The sequence below is a fragment of the Sorex fumeus genome, unplaced genomic scaffold (assembly GCF_029834395.1).
Source record: "Sorex fumeus unplaced genomic scaffold, SorFum_2.1 ptg000007l, whole genome shotgun sequence".
Taxonomy (NCBI): Eukaryota; Metazoa; Chordata; class Mammalia; order Eulipotyphla; family Soricidae; genus Sorex; species Sorex fumeus.
This window is the reverse complement of record NW_026606064.1, coordinates 29,333,560-29,358,669: the sequence shown is the minus strand read 5'-3', so window position 1 is coordinate 29,358,669 and position 25,110 is coordinate 29,333,560. Positions and strand designations below refer to the sequence as shown.

Sequence of the window (25,110 nt, the reverse complement as noted above, 5' to 3'; positions counted from 1 at the left end):
TATAATTATGCCAGAAATAAATTAATTCCTCAGTCATTTGATCCAAGTGAATTTACTTAAATCTCCCCGGAAGTATAAGTTATCTTTGGCTTTCATGCTTGTACAATTTAAAGGCCACTTACAGTATAGCAAGCTTTGAAGACCAAAGGAAATGTTCCACTCTATAGAAGGAAAAAGAGAAGGAAAGATTAAAGAGAGAGATGTGAGTGAAATTTCCATTTCTCAAGGGTCAAAAACTGAGGATGATACATTAAATAGTTTTCTCATGGTCATGAAATAGGCATGGAATTTGTATTTCATTCTTTGTGGTTGTGGACACTTATTTCTGGCATATGGTAGAAATAAGTTGGCAGTTAGGATCAAAGTTAAAATATATTTGGTATAAGAAAGGTAAACTGGTATAATAGCAGTAACCAATACTGCTACTTCATATAAAGGATCTTTGTTACAAGTAGGACTATATGAATTTTTTTTTAAGAATTAGGTGGGAAGAATATAATAAAATATAAAATGCTTCCTTTTCTTGTCTCAGATAAAGAAATCATTTAAATCCTATTTAAAGCTATAAGTATGTGTTATGTGTGCTGGTATGTGTGTTATTTATTTATTTATTTATACCACTCTTGCACAGAAACCTTCCAACATGTTTGGGAAATTCATAACCTAAAGACACCAACAACATTGTTATTCCCCTCTTTCCTTGATCTGTGCCATATTACTTTCTCACTGGGTAAAAAGTATTTTTAAAAAGACAGGTGTTTGAAAGATTTAATGTATATGTAAAATAAATGCATATTGTTTATTTTCAAGCATAGTTCATGCATGAAAACTCGGTCTGAAATCAGAAGTGTGTGTCTAGTTTTACAATACTTTTTGCCATTGTCAATTATTTTTATTACTGTATTCTTTCATTTTAAACACCTATTCTAAGTAAAAACTATACAGGAAATTTTATGTTATCAAGGCACTGTGGGCTATTGTTCCCCTGGCAATTTGGAAAATACTAGCACTTCAGTGAGCTACATGGAAGAAATCATTCTTGGTCTACAAATTAGGAAATTTAGCTTACTTTTTCACATTCTTGACTGGGGCATATGCGTATATATTTCAGTATCACAAATCATGAAGTGAAAAAGTCCAAATTTACCTGGTCATAGAATGCCTCTCTATCCTATCTGCATTTTTTCTCTGTAGTATTGCATGGAACAAACTGACAAATGCTGCTTTGTGCAGTGCATGTGAATGACAGTTGTAGTCAGTTCACCCTCCACGTTATAGTATTATAACTATATGTCATAGAGTGCCCCAGGTTTCATTTAAAACCTGAATTTAATTAATTAAATGATTTAAATCAATAAACTATAATTAAATAATACATGATACTTTTCTTCTGTACTTTTCGAGATTTAATTTTTTTTTTTTTTGCTTTTTGGGTCACACCTGGCGATGCATAGGGGTTACTCCTGGCTCTACACTCAGGAGCTACTCCTGGCGGTGCTCAGGGGACCGTATGGGATGCTGGGAATTGAACCCGGGTCGGCCATGTGCACGGCAAACACCCTACCCACTGTGCTATCTCTCCAGCCCGAGATTTAATGGTTTTAATGTTTTTGAAACATTCCATCTAGATAAAGTTTAAATGATCAATGCTAATTAACTAAAGACCAGTTAAATTGCTAAAGTCTAACTAGTGGGTATATCTACATAACTGAAAATGGCCATTTTTTTCCTTTATGCATACACAGCTCCTAAAACAACATGAAAGATAGCTCTGTGGGATTTGTTGCTAGAAAGACCACAAAAGTATCCCCTAACCTACGGGTCGCAGATGTTGTAATAAGTTAAGACAGCATCTCTCCAGGCATTTTGTAGAGTAGAATTTAAGCACAAATTATATATAAAGCCATAATAATCATTTCAGTAATAATTTATTTTTATCAGTAAGCCAGATCTAAATGTATTATGATTATTTGGTTCTTTTTTTTTTCAGCTTTTTGGGTCACACACGGTAATGCACAGGAGTTACTCCTGGCTTTGCACTCAGGAATTACTCCTAGCGGTGCTCAAGGGACCATATGAGATAACGGCAATTGAACCCAGGTTGGCCACATGCAAGGCAAATGCCCTACCTGCTGTACTATAGCTCCTGCCCCAACTATTTGGTTCTTAAAATATTCTCAGATAGTACAGTTGGTAGAGTCATCAGGTGTGATACCTGAAGGCAGAGCCTAGTGTAAACCCAGATCACAACTAGGAGTGGCCTAAAAACAAAACCAAAATCCTCAGACTACTGGTATTAGAAGGCCCTCCCTTTGATCGTCGATTTGCTCGAGCGGGCCCAGTAACGTCTCCATTGGAGACTTTGTTGTTACTGTGTCTGGCATATCGAATACTCTCGGTAGCTTGCCGGGCTCTCCGAGAGGGGCGGAGGAATCGAACTCGGGTCGGCCATGTTGGCTGCGTGCAAGGCAGACGCCCTACCCGCTGTGCTGTCGCTCAAGCCCGGTATTAGGGATGTTTTCTTTTTTATTTATGAGAATTCTTTTACATAATTTTTTAAATATAGAACCAATGTTGTTTTTTCATGTGCAGTGGTGTGCTATTATGCCATGTTCTTCACCAGAACGCCTTAATCTCTGCTTATATCTCATCATTCCCTCCACACCTCCTACCCATCATTATCACCCCTCACCTAGATTTTTATAGGATTTAGTGGGTACTATTAATTAAAATATGGAAGAACAAATAACTAAATTAATGAATGACTGGTGGTAGCTCTCAATGTTTTCATTTCCTTGAGCAAAAATGCTGGATTGCGAGGCCAAAGAGATCAGACAGCAAGAAGAGTGCTTGCTTTGCATGTGGCCTATCCAGATTCGAACAACACTTGGTTCCCCAACTTCTGTCAGGAGTGATCCATGAGAGCATATTCAGAAGTAAGGCTTGAGCATCTCTGGGGTTACCCCAAACAAAACAGAACAGAACAAAAAAATAGACGCCCAATTGGCTCATGATTATTCTTATTGGGGTTCTTGAAAATGATCAGTATAATCAAATACACTGAGAAGTGATTATTATTGTATGATGGCATTATTACATTTCATTAAGGTTTTTATGTGTTGATAATTTTATTCATGTATATTTATTTTGCTCGAGTGGGCCCAGTAACGTCTCCATTGGAGACTTTGTTGTTACTGTGTCTGGCATATCGAACACTCTCGGTAGCTTGCCGGGCTCTCCGAGAGGGGCGGAGGAATCGAACTCGGGTCGGCCATGTTAGATTAATGTCTTTCATGTGCAGACAAGAAAACTTTATTTCCTTTCAAAAGCTATAACATGATATCATCAACTCTAATTTTTAATAATGGTGCTTGTTCTTTTGCAGCCTGCTGTTGCTAACCCTGATATCATGTTTATTAAAATCCATATTCCATGGGACACATTATGCAAGTACGCAGAGAGGCTGAACATAAGAATGCCATTCAGGTAATTTCAAATACTATTTTATTCTATCTCAAAGTGACTATTCTGGAGAAAATGTTTTCTTTACAGATTTAGGTTATTTTTAACAGTCTTAGTTTTCTTCACTTATGCTTGCTGAAAGTGGAAACTTTTTGGTTCCCTGAAAGTTTTATCTCCACTTTAAGATATTCTTTGAGGGAGGCAAAAGCAATTATTTTCAAGATCAATCTATTCCTCTTTCTGTATGGGTAAAAATAATAGAATTTTTTAAAAGTAATGGTAGGAAATTTGAGTGTTTTCTATATGCATACAGATGCACTGTATACAAATCTTTATAAGGAAGATATATAACTTACTAGTCATATCATAATTAGTATATTAACTCACATTCATGTTTTGCCAAAGGTTCAGAATTTGACAATGAAAAGATTACTAGGAGATAATAAAATTATATCAAAAGTGCTTGGCAAATAAATAGCAATGGAATTGTGTAAATAAAAACTATTTATAAAAATAGTAATAAACTTGAAAGCAAAAAGGACATGAAATTCTTATAATTCTTCCTCACCTTATATCAATGATGAATAAGATATATAAGTGAACTAGAAGTTTATGAAGTACTGAAACATGGTTCCTAGAAGAAGAAAATGCCCATGAGAGATTATTTGTGCTGTGATTAGATATTTTGAAGATTGATTTTACTCTAGGTCACTATGCTGATCTAATCCTGAGTGCAGCTCGGTGAATATGCCTTTGTATAGTCTCTGTTTCTGTATTTCTGAGAACTTTTTTTCCTGTTGACACTGTGAAACCTGTAAAAATCTAAATTGTGTTCTTTATCTCTTTCTGTTTGCTCTGTACATGCCCATGCTATGCAAAATCATGTGAAAGCAAAACAAAGATAATGTTAATGTAGGAAATTTGTAGATAATTTTACCAGGAATAAAATCATCATACCCAGCACAGATATGATAAATACCCTCCTCATTTTTTGTGGTGGGTCTTAAGCCTCTAATGGGGCTATGAAATTTAACTTTAAAATGGGTTTTAAAGTGAGCCTTACAACATTTCATAGTCTTTTCTTTCCATTTTAAAGTTATAATTGAAAAATGTGTAAAAAAGATTCAGTGCATTATATGACATTATGAAAAACAGAAATAGCATCATTTAATAATAGAAGATTTAAATAAATTAGAATGTACTCTGGCAGTGAAATATAATCTATTTATAAAATGTGTAAGTTCAACAAGTCTATAAAATTTTAAGTCTATATTATATGATTTGTTCGAGCGGGCCCAGTAGCGTCTCCATTTTGAGACTTGTTGTTACTGTGTTTGGCATATTGAATATACTTTCTGTAGCTTGCCAGGCTCTTTGAGAGGGGCGTAGGAATCAAACCCAGCTCGGTCTGGGTGGCTGTCCGCAAGGCAAATGCTCTACCGCTGTGCTATCGCTCCAGCCCATGTGCAATATACTGTGGACAAAATGTTTTCCCAGCTGTGTGACGGTGGCATGTTATTAACCTCTCTGAGATTGAGTGACCTTATATGTTTTTCCATCTGTGTGACCGTGGCACATTATTAACCTCTCTGGGATTCAATGGCCTTATCTGTAATTTATGATCTATGGCAGGCAGAGAAGTGGGTCCTCAAATGAAATAGGTCTCCTGGTTGGGGTAGCACATGAGATATTGAAAGTCCATTATTTCTGCCTGGGGGAGCCATAGCACAGCAGGTAGGGCATTTGCCTTGCACGCAGCCGACCCGGGTTTGATTCCTCTGCCCCTCTCAGAGAGCCTAGCAAGCTACCGAGAGTATCCTGCCCACATGGCAGAGCCTGGCAAGCTACCCGTGATGTATTTGATATGCAAAAAACAGTAACAACAAGTCTCACAATTTGTTATGAGACGTTACTGGTGCCCGCTTGAGTATATATATATATATATATATATTTATATAATTCAAATTTAACAATGTAAAAGACATAGCAATAAATTTTGAAGAAAATATATGCTTAAAATGTCAATTTTGGATATACCTGATTCTGGGTTTATTGTTTATTACTTGTTTATTATTTATCACTTTTAAAAGCTATCTAATTTTTTTTTCTCTTTGGATCACACCCTGCAATGCACAGGGGTTACTCCTGGCTTTGCACTAAGAAATTACTCCTGGCGGTGCCCAAGGGACCATATGGGATGCTGTGAATTGAACCTGGGTCGGCCACATGCAAGGCAAACGCCCTACCCACTGTCCTATTTTTCTGGCCCCAAAAGCTATCTAATTTTTTAAACAAATTATTGAATGTATGGTTTAAATACCAGTTGCAAAAACCATTGTCTGAGGATAATGATGCAGTCTCTGTAATCAGAATAAAATGGCTAAAATTTTCCAAATAATTGTAACTTATTTGCACTATTTTGTCCCCTGTCTTATTTTGATTTGACTATTGCTCCTAAGAAAGTTATAGTTGAATATGTGTGCATACTAACTTCTTATAGTCAGAGAAATAGGAACTATAGAGTCAAATACCATGTCACTATGGTGGGTTTCATTTATTGAATATAGAATGAAAATTATAGTAACATGCCTAATAAAAACTAAGTATATATTTTATTTGTCTCCTCTGGACTTCATATAAATATAGAGGTTTCCTGGGATTCCAAAAGATCAGTTTATTTTTCTGCGGATTTAATACAATTTAATACTTAGCAGTGATGCCAAGATATTTAATACTAATCAGTGAAGCTTCATTCAACAAAAAGGCAAATGTCTTTTTTTTTTCCCCTTTATTTTATTTTATTTTTTTTAAAGTTGTAGATTTACAATTTTTTGTGCTTTGGTTTCAATTATACAATGATCAGATACCCATCCCTCCACCAGTGCCCATTTTCCATCACCATGGATAATATCCCTCCCACCCCCATCCCCCCATCCCCCCTGTCTCTGTGGCAGGGCAATCCCCTGTGTTCTCTCTCTCCTTTTGGGTGTTGTGGTCTGCAAAAGAGGCATTGAGTGGCAAACATGTTCAGTCCATAGTCTACTTTCGACATGCATCTCCCCTCCTGGGAGGATCCTCCAAACATACTTTATTTGGTGCTCCCTTCTCTATCTGAACTGCCCTTTCCTCTAGGATACCCGGCTAGCCTCTAAGTTATGGAGTAATCCTCCTGGTGCTGATCTCAGCTATTCTTGGGTATTAATCTCATACTTTGTTACTTTATATCCCCCAGATGAATGCAATCTTTCTATGTCTATCCCTCTCTTTCTGACTCATTTCGCTTAGCATGATACTTTCCATATTGTACCACTTGTATGTAAATTTCATGACTTCATCTTTTCTAACAGCTACATAGTACTCCATTGTGTAGATGTACCAAAGTTTCTTTAACCAGTCATCTGTTCTTGGGCATTCAGGTTTCTTCCAGTTTCTGGCTATTGTAAAGAGCGCTGCAATGAACAAACAAGTGCAGATGTCACTTCGACTGTACATTTTTGCCTCTCTGGGATATATTCCCAGGAGTGGTATTGCTGGGTCAAATGGGAGCTCAATTTCTAATTTTTTGAGAATCGTCCATACTGTTTTCCAGAAGGGCTGAACCAGTCGACATTCCCACCAACAGTGAAGGAGTGTCCCTTTCTTGCCACATCCACGCCAGCATCGGTTGCTTTTGTTCTTTTGGATGTGGGCCAGTCTCTGAGGTGTGAGATGGTATCTCATTGTGGTTTTGATCTGCATCTCCCTGATGATTAATGATGTAGAGCATTTTCTCATGTGCTTTTTTGCCATTCGGATTTCTTCTTTGAGAAAGTTTCTGTTCATTTCATTGCCCCATTTTTGGATGGGGTTGGATGTTTTCTTCTTGTGGAGTTTAACCAGTATTCTGTATATGCTGGATATCAACCCCTTGTCAGATGTGTATTCGGTGAATATCCTTTCCCATTCTGTAGACTGTCTTTGTATTTTGGTCACTGTTTCTTTGGAGGTGCAGAAGCTTCTTAGTTTAAGATAGTCCCATTTATCTATCTCTGTTTTCACTTGCTCGGCCAGTGGCGTGGCATCTTTGAAGATACCATTAGCTTCAATGTCATGGAGGGTTTTGCCAACTTTATCTTCAATGTACCTTATGGTTTCTGGTCTGATGTTGAGGTCTTTAATCCATTTTGATCTTACTTTTGTACATGGTGTTAGGCAGAGTTCTGAGCCTATATTTTTGCATGTAGCCGTCCAGTGATGCCAACACAATTTATTAAAGAGACTTTCCTTACTCCACTTCACATTACTTGCACCTTTATCAAAGATTAGATGAGCATATGATTGAGGAGAGATGTCAGTGTATTCAACCCTGTTCCATTGGTCTGCAGTTCTGCCTTTGTTCCAGTACCATGCTGTTTTAATTATTACTGCAAAAAGGCAAATGTCTTGGCTGACCCAAAATTTTAACTTTGAGAATCATAACTGTCACTGTCACTGTCCTCCCATTGTCATCGATTGGCTCAAGCGGGCCCAGTAACATTGTGAGACTTGTTGTTACTGTGTTTGGCATATCGAATACATCTTGGGTAGCTTGCCAGGCTTTGCCATGTGGGCAAGATACTCTCGGTACCTTGCCGGGCTCTCTGAGAGGGGCGGAGGAATCAAACTCAGGTCAACCAGGTTGGCCTCATGCAAGGCAAACACCCTACCCGCTGTGCTATCACTCCAGCCCATTCACAACTAGATAATTATTTTGTTTTATTATTAATTCACTACCAAAGTGAATCAATATACTTCTACTGAGGTCTGTTACGGGGGTTATAAATGCAGTGATATTAGAATCTACAATGTTATGACTTTCATGTAACTTCTTTATTTTTCTATTATTGAAATAATAGAAATAGTATTACATCTTAGTGACTAAATTCACATTTGCTTACAATGTAGCACTTGAAATTTGAGAAAGTGTAAATTTATAAAATAAGAATGCTGAACTGCAACTCTTCAGTGGTACAGCTGCATATATGTACATATATGAATGAGACCGTGGGCTTAACCTCCAGTACTGCCCCAAACTTCTCCCAAATCAATATTTTTAATTGATTGCATTTTAATGATAGCAAAGTATTTTCATGATGGAAAATACAGTTGACGCTATTAAATATTGCACATTTAAGAGTATATGTAATTTCTCATTTCAAATATGTAAGCGCAACAAGTTTATTTGAATACTCTGCTTTAGTAAAGTAAAACACTTTATATACCTAAAACTTCTAGCTATTTATTTTATTAATTATTATTCCAAAGTAAGTATAGTATACATATTGAACTTGATATTTCAAAACCACGAACACTTTTATCTTATCAGAAAAGTTGTGAAAGTTGTGTGCCTTCCACATAGTATAAAAAACAAAGCAGTCCTTATTGTTTTACTTTGATTTAAAGGTGATTATTGTTCATTCTAACCCATCTCTCACACTGATAGTCAAGTATATCTTTATATGACTTTTTTTTTTAGATTTTTATTAGTGAAACACCATGAGGTACAGTTGTAGATTTACAAATTTTTGTGCTTGGGTTTCAGTTATACAATGATTGAATACCCATCCCTCCACCAATACCCATTCTCCACCACCACTGATCCCACTATCTCTCTCACCCCCTGCCCTCCCCACCCCATCCCACCCTGCCTCTGTGGCAGGGCATTCCTCTTTGTTCTCTCTCCTTTTGGGTGCTGTGATTTGCAAAAAAGGCATTGAGTGGCAATCATGTTCGGTCTAAAGTCTACTCTCAGCATGCATCTCCCATCCTGGGAGGACCCTCCAAAACCCTTTATTTGATCCTCCCTTCTAGGAGGTTTACTCCATGGCTTGCAGGCCAGCCGCACACTCTAGGGGAAAAAGCAGTTCTTATGACTTTTTTATTCTGTCACTGTCACTGTCACTGTCATCCCGTTGTTCATAAATTTGCTTGAGTGGGCACCAGTAACATCTCCATTATGAGACTTATTTTTTGCATATAGAATACACCATGGGGACCTTGCCAGGCTCTGCCATGTGGGTGAAATACTCCCAGTAACTTGCCGGGCTCTCCAAGAGGAACAGAGGAATCAAACCCTGGTCAACCGCGTGCAAGACAAACACCCTACCCGCTGTAGCTGATTAAATTGTATTCATGTATGACATCAGTTTTCCATTTTTTCCAAGCTCTTTCTCTTAAGAAAATTTGGACAGACAGATTTCGTAGAATAATTTCTTATAAAAATAAGAATAATAGTTTTAGCACAGTCAAAATTAAATTGAAATTACTGCCTTATACGAAAAACATCTAAATTAAAAATTAAAATATGCATGCATCAGAATATACTGTACTGAGTAAAGTGGAATAGCTCCATCTCACAAAGTGCAGGGACCCTGAGAGTGGCACCCAAGTGACAACCTTTTTCACTGTACCCACTGTCATCTCCACCTGTGGTCAATTGTCTAATATTGGTTGAAACTAGTATTTACTATACTGTTGAGTAGTTACAGTAATAAATTGAAAAATATCTCCTTAATAAACATAGCAGAATTTTCCCAAAGACAAGTTGAGACAAAAGTAAAGAAAACATGGTACATAAGCATGATAAATTACAGTTATTTATAGAACAAAAAAGTATAGGTAGAAAATTATTTTGTCATGTACTTTCCCATATGCAAATTGTGGAAGGAATATTGAAGGTGATTATTGACTTCTAAGCCTAATATTTTGAAAACATCATTTTAAACAAAATCTTCCAGCTCCTAAAAACTTCTCCACAAAGGTAATAGAGAAAAAATACAAGCTACTGGTTAAGTATTAAGCTAGAACACTGTACAATATTATCACAAGCAATTCTGCAAAAGATGGTAAGCTTCGCTAGAAAGCAAGCTCACTGATTCTGTATAACACAGGAGCTGGGTCTCAGTGCAGACATATCCTCACATAATAACAATAATTATCTCTCAGGTAAGTTTGAGAATATGGAATTTGTTATGTTAAAATGTTCAATATGCCTGTCTTGTATTTTCATGTACCTTTCCTCAGATGATTTCTTTTCTTTTTCAGGAAAAAAAGCTATTACACTGACCGGAGGATTAAATCAATTGGCAGGTTTGTGGGAGATGTTTAATTTTTTTGCATTCAATTTTTCAGAAATCTTTCGGAAAAAAGATAAATTTAAAAAATGTAATTACTTATATTACCAGTTGTAAATTTTAGGGTAAAAAAAACTATTTGCCCAAGGAATTTCCAAATTACCTCATTTAAACAATGTTTAATGCTAAATTAAATATTGTTTGTGCTGGAGTGATAGCACAGCAGGTAGGACGTTTGCCTTGCATGCGGCCAATCTGGGTCGACTCCAGTTCTATTCCTCTGCCCCTCCTGGAGAGCCTATCAAGCTACCAATAATATTGCGCATGTATGGCAAAGCCTGGCAAACTACCCTTGATGTATATTATATGCCAGAAACAGTAACAAGTCTCACAATAGAGACGTTACAGGTGCCCACTTGAGCAAATCGATGAACAATGGGAGGACAGTGCTACAGTGCAAAATATTGTTAAAATTTGATCTCTTTGTTTTTTTTTTCCCCTCTCTGATTCTCCCTGTCTCTGTCTCTTTCTATTTCTCTCTCCCATCTACTTATCATTCTGAAAAAAGAAAAAAAAACTTTGTTTTTGGGCCACACCTGGCAGTACTCAAAATTTACTCATGGCTCTATGCCCTGGGCTCACTCAAAGCAGGACTCGGGACTACATGGGGTACTGTGCATTGAGCCCAAATCAATCACTTGCCAATCTAATCTGCTGTATTATCTTTCTGACCTCAAATCATTCTCATTCTTGTGACATTTCTTTTGATAAAATAATGAATAAAGATCATCTTACTTTCAAACTAACATTTTAGGAAATTTTTATTTCAAAACCATGATCAATGGATAAGTTGATCTACTACAGTTATAGAAAAAACTCAGAAAAGACCTTTTGTAGCATGGAACCTAAGTATCTTATTTGACAGCTGTGATGGGTGAAAGTCTTGCATTTTCTAGGCCATGGAGCATCATTTGAATTTCAAACTTGCATTTCTCACACTACCTGAAGCATTCTTTCTTAATCTGGTATCAAAAATAAATTTATTTTCAAAGCTTTATCTCCATATCCCACCATTTTTTATAACTATGTTAATGACAAAGGAATTAATTGAATCACAACCCTGTGGCAGAAGAAGCCCGTCCACCAGAATGTCCTTGATCCCCCTGGAGTTAATGTATTTCATTTCATGAATGCTCATACAAAAGGATTCTAATACATCTTGGCTGTTTCTCTGTTCCTTACAATTTAATGAAAAGAAAGGTAGATGTAGTGCAGTATGTTTCAGAATAAAACAAATCAGAATTACATGAAAACTGGAAGACTCAAATAGTATGGATATTAGACCATTTTGAATATATTAAATAAATCTAGTTCCTGACCAAAGGAAATGGCTGAATATAATTTTGACATTTAGGACAGAAATTTCTTTTTTGACTTTTTGAATAGGAGAATGTTCTATTTTAAGTATTAACTTTAGGTATGATAGGAAAAATTGGCAAGAAGAATATCATGTAGGAAAAAATTGAATAATTATTAAGCAAATTGGTACTTATATGACTAATTTTATTTAATTCACAGTGTTCCTTCATCAATTCATATTTTCTGTGTCAGATTAACATGATGTAATTTAAATGAAACCTTATTATTTCTCCTGTTTGTTTTTAATCCTGATCTATGAAGTAAACTTCAGAATCAAATTTTCATGGTAACATCAGTTATTAGATATTATTTTTTTTAATTTTCATAATTTTATTTATTGAATCACCGTGAGAGCATTTACAAGGCTTTCGGGTTTAAGTCTCGGTCATACAATGAAACACCCATAGCTTCACCAGTGCCCATTCTCCACCCCCCCAAAACCCCAGTATACCCCCATTTCATACCCTCCCCCTACCTGGGGGGCAGGTGATTTCCACATTACTCTCTCTACTTTGATCACATTCAATATTTTGACACCAGACCCACTATTATTATTTGGGATTTTACCCCAACACTCCGATCTGCTGAAAAGGCAACAGTAGACCATTTGTGTCCTATTGCTCATTAAGAATAACATATATGTGTGTGGCTGCAGTAGTGGCTGTGTATTTTGAAATTCCGAAATTTTAACACTTAAATCTGGAGGGATTTCTGCCAAAACCTGCTGGCTTCCAGGATTTGTTCCTGAGTCTCTTGGATCATGGTTGTTAAGCAGCTTGATCAGGAGCCAGAAAGGCCGTTCATGGGAGGCGACTCAGGGTCTCGTTGGGATAGGGAGGAAAGGGCTGGCTCCACTTCTATCCCGTGAGGCCCCACGTGTCTTCTCACTGAGGGCCCAAATCTGACTGTCCAGTGGCCTTTGGAGGATGGCAGCCACAGAGCAGCCCAGGGGGAGCAGGCGGAGGGACAACACCCTTTCCCCGCTGGGGTGGCACGGTGATAGTAACCAACTGTGGGGTCCAGATGCATTTCTGCCAAAAGCCACTGGGTTCTGAGATTTGTTTCTGAGTCTCTTGGATAATGGCTGTTAAGCAGCTTGATCAGGAGCCAGAGAGGCCATTCATGGGCAACAACTTGGGGTCTCATTGGGGTAGGGAGGAAGGGGCCAGCTCCACCCCCATCCTGTGAGGCCCCGCATGTCTCATCACTGCGGGCCCAAACCTGACTGTCCAATGGCCTCTGGCAGATGGTGTCCACTGAGCTGCCATGGGGGAGCAGGCGGAGGGACAGCACCCTTTCATCCCTCGGATAACCCAGCAACAGTAACCTACTGCGGGGTCCGGACGCATTTCTGCCAATAGCCGCTGGGTTTCTAGATTTGTTTCTGAGTCTCTGGGATCATGGCCATTAAGCTGCTTGATCAGGAGCCATAGAGGCTGTTCGTGGGCGGCGGCTTGGGGGTCTTGTTGGGGTGGGGAGGAAAGGGCTGGCTCCACTCCCATCCCATGGGGCCCTGCATGTCTCATCACTGCAGCCCAAATCTGACTGTCCAGTGGCCTCTCAAGGATGGCAGCCACCCGGCCGCCAGCAGGAACAGGCCAAGCCACGAAACCTATTCCCACCTGGGTTGGCCCAGCGCTGGTAAACAAACTACTGCAGGAACTGGACACATTTCTGCCAAAAGCTGTTGGGTTTCAAGATTTGTTTCTGAGTCTCTGGGATCATGGCCATTAAGCAGTTTGATCAGGAACCAGAGAGGCCATGCCTCCAATTATGTAGCTGAGCCAAAGGTGGTTAGTGGGTGTGTCTCCCACATGCCTAAATTTTGGCCATTTACTTTCTTGGTAAGCTTTGCCCCAAGTTTTTGGGGTCAGGCTAAAGGCATAGCAGCAATTTTGGAGTATCTGGAAGTCTGAAGGCTCCATCAGGCTGCTGTTGCACTCGCCTCATAGGTACAGATTGACCAGCTGGCGGCACCATACCCCCAGTCATTAGATATTATGATATATAAATTTACAATTGCAGATTTTCTTGTTTTTCTCTGCATGTGTCTGCTTAGTATTAGATTTGTTGATAAATAATTTGGTATTTGTTGAGAATGAATAACTCAATTTACTGATAACAGCATGTTTAGAAATTTGAAAAGGGATAAATAACTATATATAAAGTAGCATCAAATGTCTATGTAATGCTATTATTATTTAGTTGCAGAATAAACTTATACTTATAATTCATGGTCAACCTGGCTATTGTAAGTCCTAAACAAACTGTTGTTAATATAAGAAAAGTGCTTTTATTTTCTATTTTTGACAAGCTTTAAAGTAAATTTAAAAAATGAACAATATACTATGTTCTGTAGTATATTTTAGTATATATGTTCTGTAGTATATTATTAACTTTAGTGCTTATTTTTATTTTACGATATTAAATGAAAATTGTCTGTTATCACAGATGATTAGTAAATTAACTTAAACATTAATATAGACGACTATAGACTTTCCTTCTTTGAGCCAAATCCATGCCTAATAGAAAGTGAGTATGAGAGAACTAACTGTATAATACTGTTTATTTTATGTTAGAATATAGGGTAGATTTTTAAAGGCCCTCTAATTTTATTTAATTTAAATCCCTATTTAAATCTTGTATGTGTGTAATTTTGTCAGATAACAATAGACTCTTTAGTGAGGCAGTCCATCAATTTTTACTAGATTTAGTCAAAATTACACCTTTTATTTACCTCATTACCTTTTGAGAAATGAATTATTTCCTTTCTGGAGATGAGGAACCCGAAGCTCAAATATTATAAAAATTGGGCAAAATTTCAATGAGTAGCACATTCAGTACTAGAACACTCATCCTGAAACTTCAGTCTCATTTCTTTCTTCAATAGAATAAATTTTAAAAGCTGCAGAAAATTTAATGTATCATTATTTTATTTTTTTGTGTCCGTGTACTAGTGATATTTTGTGATTTCAGAGTTTTTATAATGAGAAGTAGAAAAATAAGTCACTGTCACTGTCCTCACGTTGTTCATCGATTTGCTCAATTGTCACCATTTTTTTTTTGAGACAGTAAAATAAGTATCTTAGTTCATTTATTGCTATTCTGTTCACTTTTTTGTCTGGAAGAAGCATTTTGATACTCCCAAGCCAAAAACCTACGTGACATATTAACAAATAAAACCTTATTGGCAGATTTTATTTCAGGACTTAATTCTTATTTAAAATTAAATACAATAACTTTAAAATAATGAATTTTTAACATGATGAAATCATTGTTAAGATGTAATATTAGCTATCTGTATATTTCAGTATGTTGTTTTTGATTGTTATTGATGTGTATTTTTGTGGGGGGAGGTAGGGCAATATGTGATGGTGCCAAAGGCTACTTCTGCATCTTTGCTCTGGGGTTGCTTGTAATGGCAATCAGAGAATGAAGTAGTTTTGGGTATTTGCCTTGGTCCCCCCACATATGAAGCATAAGCCCATCTCATTGAGCTATCTCTCCAGCTCTTTGCTAATTATTTTTAACATTGAAGACATATTGGCCAAAGATACGCTATACTGATTTAAGAAAATATTCAACATTATAACATCTCTTTGCACTGCTAACCACAATGTCCAAAAGTAGAGAGAGAGTATGGGTAATATCATCTGCCATGGAGGCAGGGGGAGGGCAGGGAATTGGACGGTATACTGGGGATATTTGTGGTGGGGAATGTGCACTGGTGGAGGAATGGTGTTTGGTCATTGTGTGATTGTAACCCAAACATGAAAGCTTGTAACTATCTCATGGTGATTCAATAAAATTAAAAATAAATATATATTCTATCCTGATACCATTACTTTCTATTCTAAAAGAAGCCAAAAATTTCCTCAAAATAGAATATCAAAAGTAGTGTGTAAGCATAGCGCACTTTTAAATAATATAATATTCAAAATTTAAATTTTTAATCTCTATTATCAATCTTGCTTTTTTTCACTTTGTAAAATAAATATGATCTCTGTCACTATACAGATCACAATTAAAATTGGTTTATGACTGTTTTCTAAGCCTAGGGTCATGTACTGTGTATGCAGCTCAGTAGTAGAGCAGATACTTTCTATGAAGAAGACCCTGGGCTTTATTTCTGGCATTATCAAAGTAAATAAATGAATTTAGCACCAAAGTGCTATGATCTGAGTTTATGTTTATATAGATTCCAAATTCATTACTTAAAGTGAGAATCATATCTTGCTCATGAGCACCTGAATGAGATGGAAATGGAATCTTAGTTTCTATCTTAATTACACTCAGTTGGCGTAGTATTTTAAAAACAACAACAACAACAACAACAACAACAACAAAATCTTCAGGTCATTAATTTGATCTTGGAAATTTTAAAACTATCGTAAAGGCCTTTGTTCCTTAATGTTAATGATTAAATTCAAGTAGAGCACCAACTTTCCTCTCCATAATGAGGTCAGTATTATTTTAGTATTTTTAGTATTTTAATATTATTTAATATTTTTCAGTGAGAAAACTGATACATTGCAGTGAATAACTTGCTTAAGTTTACACAGCTCCTATTGAATGCAGAACTTCCTTTGAATCAAATTTTGTTTCAGTAGTTTCAAAACTGTTGCTATTTCCATCATGCTACAGCCCCCAGTACTGCTGAAAAAAGGTGGCACAGCCATTTATTTCTTTCCTGTCTGCATCTCATTTATATACACTGATGAAGATGTGATTTTTTTAATGAACTAGGGAATGATTTATAGTTGCATATTGATATAAAATGCATATTTTTGCACAAAGCTTAATATGATGTTGACTTTATTGTTGTAGTTTTCCTATCCCTATTCTTCTGTGTTAGAAGTCTTTAAATATTTCCATAAGATTGCAGATCTGCATGAAGATAACCTACATTCCCTGAAAGAATTTAAAGAAATGCATGACTTGTTGGTTATGGAGATTTAATTTGTGTGGGAATTGGAGAAAAGTGTTTGCGTAGTTGTGAGTGTGTGGTTATGTATTTTTTTTAAATTTGTTTTTGGAATGGTAATGGGAACAAGGCTTTCTTAAGCTTACAACCTAATCCAATTCTAATATGTACTTTTGTTCCAGGGTGCAAAGCTATTTTAGAAGAATAAAAAAATGGATATCCCAAAACCCAATGGTTCTTGACAAGTCTGCATTTCCAGACCTAGAGGAGTCAGACTGCTACACTGGCCCCTTCAGTCGTGCCCGGATTCACCAGTCAGTTCATTTCTCTTTTTATGCCCGTACCATCTGCATTGGTATTTTTCATGGTCAGGGAACTGTTATTGGTAGAACATTGATACCTAAAATCAGTGTGAATGTTGTCAATAGTCAGAAAATATACCGTGGCATTAGATGTTACTTTAACTTTATGTCCATATTCAGTATTATTAATTTTAATCACTGTTGTTTAGAGTTTCAAATATTGAATAAAAAACTCATTGACTAATAATTTATATCCCAACTATTTCAAAATGTCATTCTGATAGCAATTCTCCTAGTTAAAGCAACAAAATGATGATGATAAAAGTAACAGAATTATTGTTAGACATCATAAACGTCATGTTTGAATAATAAAATGTTCTGATCAATGTTATATTTATATTTACAATTAGTCGACATGCACCAGTAATTTAACTTCCTTTTAAGTTAAATTTATAAAAATTTTAATTTTATTATTAGATTGATCTTACAAAGTTGAAGTGAAACAGAAATTTTAGGGTTCCATTGTATGATTTTTATTATGAATATATATGTCTATAATAATATCTGTGCCTATTCATTCAGGCTATTTTCTACATGAGTATTGAATTCATACATAATTTAGTGTAAGGATGTAAGAAAGTGTCTATATAAATAAATATAGTGTATTTTAGGACTACTTTGCTATAGACTATTGACAGATTGACCTGTCTTGTAGGATGTAGGAAGTTTAGAGGCAGATGAGATGAAATTTCAGAAGACTAAACCTATTACAGAGCCAGTAATTGATGGGAAATACTCCCCTTTCAAATATTTTATTATTTTCCTTATTTACCCTAAGAGGCAAATCTAGAGATATAGTTTCTAATCTCAACTATTGAAAGTGGGGGAAAGTGGCAATCCAAATGGCATAAAACTTTTAGGCTCATAGAAAGGTCACAGTTTCATGGAAGCTTTGGCTTTCTGCTCTACTTTTTCAGGTTAATGCACCAAATTAAAAAATAAAACACCCTCTCTTCTTTTTAAATCCAAGAAATTAGTTTGATCCCCAAAAAAGTTTCAGTCAGATCCTCAAAATCTCCTGCTCAAACCCACCTCCATTAGTAGTCATTCATTTGAACTAAAAATAAACATTTTTTTTTTTATCATGTCCCTTGTCACCACATAGGCTGTATTCCCTGCCCTTGCCCATTTCCTCATCTTGTGTTCTTTATCCAACCACTTATTTCAGACATATAAGCAACAGCTCACACACATCTAAAGCCTAAGCTTAAGTCCATCTCAGACTTTGTTCTTACTATTCTGTTTGTTCTTTTTGTTCATTCCAAGCATTCCCTTGTCCTATATATTCACATGGCATATTCCCTCTTATAATTCATTTCCTATTTAAATATCACCGCTTTAGAGAGACCTTCTTTAAATGTCATCCATTCGACTTGTTCCATTCATCCCTTCTCATTATTTTCTTTTATTTTTCTTCATAGTTATTATTAAAATTATCTATTCATTTATTTATATATTATTTATTTTCTCCCTTCATATGGAATTCCATTAAAAAAGAAATGTATCTGCTGGGGTCAGAGAGATTGTACAGTTCTGGGGCACTTGCCTTGTGGGCAACCAATAGGGTTCAATTCCCAGCATCTTGTATGGATCCCCAAACCTTCCAAAAGTGATCCCTGAGCACAGAGCTAGGAGTAACCTCTCCCCTCATATATTTCTAAATAAGTTTAAGTAAAATTTTCTTTTTCACACACACACACACACACACACACACACACACACACACACACACAACGTCATACTCAGGGAATGCAGTATCAGGTAAGACTATGTTGGACACTCCTCATTCCTGTCATTAGTAGAACACCAAACTGTCACTTTGGAGCTTTTCAGTACACAATTAAAAGATTAGAATAGCATAGAAATTCATAATTTTTCAAAAAGAACAATTATATAGGTTACTAATTAAAAGTATTAGGAAAACACACAGGCTAACTCACAAAAATCCAGACTTTTGTGAGTGAGAAAGAAACTGCAGTGGAGGAAGGAGGAGCCCAATATATTTTTTCCTTTTTGGGTCACACCCAGCAATGCTCAGGGGTTACTCCTGGCTTTGCACTCAGGAATTACTCCTGGCAGTGCTCAGGGGACCACATGGGATGCTGGGGATCGAACCCAGGTCAGCCGTGTGCAAGGCAAATGCCCTACCCGCTGTGCTATCGCTCCAGCCCCGAGATAGCAAGATCTTGAGGGGAAAAATAAGCATGAAATTTCAAGGGGATGATAAATTCTGCAACTCAATAGATAATTAGAATGATAAACCCAGATCTATAATAAATAAGATTGGAGGAGAGGTTGGAATGCAAGAATGAAACCTAAAAAGAAAACAGCAAATACAATTATGCATATAATAAAGAGCTGCTGAGACATAAGAGCAGAGTAGTATGAAGAATCAGAGCTGTGCTTTTAAAATCAGGCGAGAAATTGGACGGTCAGTTAAAACATCTGAAAATATACGCAAAGATAAAATCCAAAACAAGTAACAGTGCAAAACTACAGAGACAGGTTGTTCAAATACAAAAGTTACTTAATCTGGCAACTGTTTGAGTATGAAAGCTGAAGATGCGGGCAAAAAAATGATCATAGAAAGCATGAACTTGAGAATTAAGTACTGGAGAAAATAGTGATTTTACTAACAAAGAGAAAACAACTGGAAACAGAAACTCCCTCAAGGTGAATGAAGCCCCGAACACTTGTTGTCCTTGAGACTGGCTCCAAGTATATCTATGATAAAAGATAAAGAAAACCCTTCCTTAATCCGTGTAAAACTTTATATTTTTATGTCATTGCCTCTCACACTCGGCTCTTCCTTACAGCGAATCTTTTTGTGTCAGACAGTTCAGAGCATGCCGGAGAAGGGAGACATTTGTTCATTTTTTAAAGTTTTAAAATAAGTTACGCTAGTGTGGAAAGTGTGGCACAGGGGAATTACATCAATGTTTAATGTTTAATCTCTCTGTTTAGAACTGCATTGCTTAAGGTAGTACAAAATGGATGGGCATCAACAGACTACTCTTCTCTTGTTCCAGGCTAAATATGAGAATGTCTAGACTTCTTATAAACTGAAAAAATATTACAATGAATATTTGATAATGCCATGCATTATTTATGAGTGTATTTTTCCTGTCAGTATTTTTTTTTATAAAGCAGATGGTTTTTCTTTTGATTTACTAAACTTCACATGTATTCATTTTAATGGAGAAAACTGATGATGCTTACCTAAGAACTTGTAACTATGACCAGATGCTGTGCTCTGTTTTAAATATTAAATACAGTCCCATCATCTTAACAGCTTCATAATAAACAATAAGGACACCTTCTTCAGCAATGCCACCCGAAGCAGGATCGTCCACCACATGCTGCAGCGCACCAAATATGAAAATGGGATATCAAAAGTGGGTAAGGACACTTCTCTGAGACACAATATGCTGGGAGTTAATTATACCCCCAAATACTGCTTTGACGATTGAAGCTCTGGCTTCATATATGAACTATGAGTATAACAAAAGTTTCTGAGTCCAGAGAGACAGTACAGGGGTTAAGGTGCTTTGTTGAACAAAACCAATCCAGGTTCCTTCCCTGACAGAACATATGAACCCCCCATCTCACCGCAAGACATCTCTCCATGCGTGAAAATGTAAAATATGCAAGCACTTTGAAAGAGAAATGCTATTTCTTGAAATTAATTCCAAAAATATAGTCAAGTTTTTTGAATAATAACACATGTAGAAAAGCATTTAATGTGGTAAATCCTTTAACTATCCTTCATTCAGGACTGACAAGTTATGCTATATCCATATAACATATTTGTTAAAATCATGGCATGCATTAAGTCAACACAAAATTATCATTTATTATATGCTATATATCAGTGTTTTACAGAGAAATTTTATTCACGAAGGTTGAAGTGATTATTGACTCTCAGAGAAGCAAGCAATGCATTAGTAAAAAAAATTCAGACCACATAAATATATTTTTAAAGTAAGCACACATAAAGAGAATAAAAACTATTTCCATCATATATGAACTCCTTAGCATCACCCGGAGTGATCCCTGAACAGTCAGGAATGATCCTAAGCAGAGACAAGATAAGGTGGAAACTGTGAACACTACCTGGCATGACCCTCTACTCCAGCAAAAATAAATCTAAACTTCTCTCTACAAAGAGAAAAAAACGATGTTAACTTTTTAAATCTCTATTTTTAGCTTAATTACTTAGCAGTATAAGTCTCTATCTGCTATCAAAATAAATTTTTTCATCAAGAAAATATAAAGTGCAAAGTTTACATATAGTAGAGCAAAAGGCAACAGATAACCAACATGTTGCTTAAAAAAAATATAGAATGCAGAATTGATCAAACATAATCTTAAAATAAAATCCTTGAAATCCACCGTTGGCAACCTGTGGAAATGTTTGCTAGTCTGTACTGATTTGCATAAAAATCGAGTGCACATAAATAAATGAACTGCTTCAAATCAACCATTTTACAAAGGAATCCAGACTTGTTAATCTTTGATTAATAGTTTATTAATTAATTAAATACCTGCTAGATACTAAAACCTAGATCAAAACAAAATTAGCTTTTAATATTAAATTTTATAAATAAGAAACAAAATCAGGAAATGGAAATATAGTACCGTGGTTAAGGAGTTTGCCTTTCATGATACAAACCTAAATTCAGTCCCTGACACTGCATGTGGTTCCCTGAGCATTGTCAGTAATTATCTCTGAGAAAAAAGCCAGGAGAAAGCCCTGAGCACAGTCTGTGATTTAAAACATAAAATAGACATTAAAAAAATTAAAAAACAGAAACATAAAAAAGTAAAAACAAATTTGTAGTTAAAAACTAAATGTGTTTAAGTAATAGTACTGTATGTTTATGCAATCTATAAAATTGAGCATGACCTTTATTGTAAAGCTATTGTCTACATTGTAGAATATCAGTAAACACAGAAAATGCAAAATTTAAATTATCCCTAAAGTAGGGATACATTTTAGAATCATCTAGTGTTGCAGTTTTCTTTATTGCTTTGTAAAAAGCAATCATTACAGTTATTTCTGAAATCCTTAAATATGTCGAAAAGCACTATTTGATACAGCTGTATTGTATTAGATTACAAACATTCATCAAATATTAATTAGTAAGCACCTAGTATAATTTGTCATGTCATAATAATTGAATAATTTACAAATCTGGTTACAATTATTTTTAATTCTTTATTGGTATTAGTAGTAAAGTAACCAAAAAGGTTTTTTTGTTGTATATGAGGGGGGTGTATCCCAAACAGTGCTCAGAAAAGTAGGGATCCCTCCTGGTGATTCTCTACCAACCTGCCCAGTGTTTCAGTCCTACAACCCCTGGATAGTGCTTCTCAAGTTCTGCTCTGCCATGGATTACCCAGACCACCCCACTAGTATTCAGGAAGGGGCTTCAGAAATACACTTGGAGATGTGAATCGGGGATTGAAGTAGTGTCACACACAGACAATGCATGCACCTTAATCCCTGTACTTTCACCCCAGAAAAATTTTCTTAAACATATTATTGAGATTATTATTATTAAGATGAATGCCCATTTCAATACATTCTTTTACTGAAATGGAGGCAATTTTAAGACATGTTAAATATTGCTATTTATGGCTTTTTAAAAAAATATTAAATAATGAAAGACTTACCAGTACTGATAGTCTCCTTAGATATTAGGGGACCACAGAATTCCTCTGCTTCTGTCAAGTTCTTTGTGTTCAAAGGCAGAAAAATATGTTCATGGGATCCCAAATAAATGGATTTTAAAATGCCCAATAATTTCCGATAAGGCAACATGAAATCATATGTAATCTTCTTGCAAACCTCCACATTAAGTTGTATCTTGTAATTAAAAGTCATGAAGTTACTCACTGCACTCCATAAGTAATTAAAGGAACCTGATGACTTCCATGTCACCTTAAGCCCATGGTGCAGTTGTGAAAGGAGCTGATAGAGTCTATGTGTATCCTTATGACATCCTGCTGGTGATGTGTTCACAAGGAGTCAGCTATTTCATGGGGAAGTCTTGAAGTTCCAAACTAAATCATGAATGGTTCTCTTTTTCTCTTTCCAGGAATATGTAAACTTATAAACAATGGGTCATATATAGCAGCTTTTCCTCCACATGAGGTGAGTTTATAATAAAATTTCTTTTAATAAAACATTTCCACGTTTTAATATATGGCTTTATTTTTTTTGTATACATTTGGTTGCTTGTCCAGGAGGGTTCAATTAAGGAAGGGCCCAAGCCTGTAGAGAAACCTGTTATAACCATTTGACTACACACTGGTACTCCAGAAGCCTTTGTCAGTGACCCCATAACAAGAGTTCAAGTTGGGAAAGGTAACTCATGGGTATTTCTCAGACACTCTGGCCATTGCTTTTTTACTTCAGCACTGAGTTGATCCAGCTTGGGATTCACATAGCTCTCGAAAAGGGCAAGTTTCTGATCTGTATGTTACAATTTTGAAATACCTAAAAATGTAAGAAAAACCTAGAACTAAAAGGGGAAGCTTGCTCTCTACTCTTCCTTTGCCAGATGATCTCCTTTCTAATGCTCTTAAGTAGAAATGCTGATTTAAGTGGTGATGAGCAATTCATATTGAGACACAAATGCCATTTGAATCCATTTTAAGACTCCCCCCAGCACACACACTGTTTTTTTTTCCCGGGAGGGTTCGGGGGTGGGGAGAGGAACACAGCATGTGTTGTTCAGGGTTTACTCCTGGATCTGCATTCAGACAACTCTCCTGGTGTGCTAAGAATCCCATATGGCTTGCTGGGCATTAAACCATCAAACTCAGTTTGGCCAGGTGCAAGACAAATCCTCGACCCACTATACTCTCTCTCTGACCTCCATTTCTAAGCAAGTTTATATTTTAAAATAATAGAGTCTTGGGGCTGGAGCAATAGTACAGAGGGTAGAGTGTTTGCCTTGCACATAGCTGACCCAGGTTCTATTCCCAACATCCCATATGGTCCCTCAAGCACCACTAGGAGTAATTCCTGAGTGTAAAGCCAGGAGTAACTCCTAGGCATCACTGAGTGTGACCCAAAAAGCAAAAAACAACAACAAAACAAAGAAACAAACAAAAAAAAACCCAAACAAAAAAATAGAGTCTTTACATATTTCAAGTACTCACTTTTGAAACCCGTTAAACTTCTGTTTCTAAAAACTTGAGGACTCATAGGACATAATCTTAATACTTAGGAAATTTGCTATGTAATGTAACTTTGAATCAATAGAATGCATTGAACCCTTCATACTTGGTACTGTGGTAAATATTTTGTGTGGATTATCTAATTTAGTCCGTGGAGCAGCTTTCTGAAGTGGATGATAATATCTGCTCCACTTTATGCACGTTCACTGTGGCACATAAAGACTAAATAAAATTCCCATTTGGAGTCCATTGCTTGTAGTAAGTGCCTACTTATGGTAAGACTGTGATTAATAGTAATATGAAATGAGCTAGTTTCTTTTATGCAACAGGAACTTCCATGCATTTCCCCACTCATATGACAATACCAATAGAGCAGTAGATATTAGTATCATTCCCACTTTGGAGATGCAGAACTAAGTTGCAGAGAAATTAAACATTATGTGAAATACCACATAGTCAATACGAAGTCACATCTTCATAGTGATGAAAATAAAGCTCTGGGAAAATTTCTGTGGCTAAGAAATGTTTGGAATATTCTCAGTGTAAACATTTTTTTTCTTTATCTCTAGTCTGCATTCTGATAGTTTGATAGATTTTCTGTGAACGTGTGGTATCTATTAGGAATAGATTGGGAACAATATGCATTCTTCATTTATTAGATTCA

At 36.1% G+C, this 25,110-nt stretch overlaps 1 protein-coding gene across 1 annotated transcript in view; it reads left to right on the top strand.

Moving 5' to 3' along the window:
* Nucleotides 1–25,110, top strand: part of ANO3 (anoctamin 3) — a 245,243-nt gene that overhangs the window by 134,667 nt on the left and 85,466 nt on the right. The window contains exons 6-10 of the mRNA XM_056136902.1: nt 3,386–3,486; nt 10,525–10,569; nt 17,079–17,210; nt 20,551–20,657; nt 23,360–23,415. Of these exons, the coding sequence (XP_055992877.1) occupies nt 3,386–3,486; nt 10,525–10,569; nt 17,079–17,210; nt 20,551–20,657; nt 23,360–23,415 (441 nt within the window). The remainder of the gene's footprint in view (nt 1–3,385; nt 3,487–10,524; nt 10,570–17,078; nt 17,211–20,550; nt 20,658–23,359; nt 23,416–25,110) is intronic.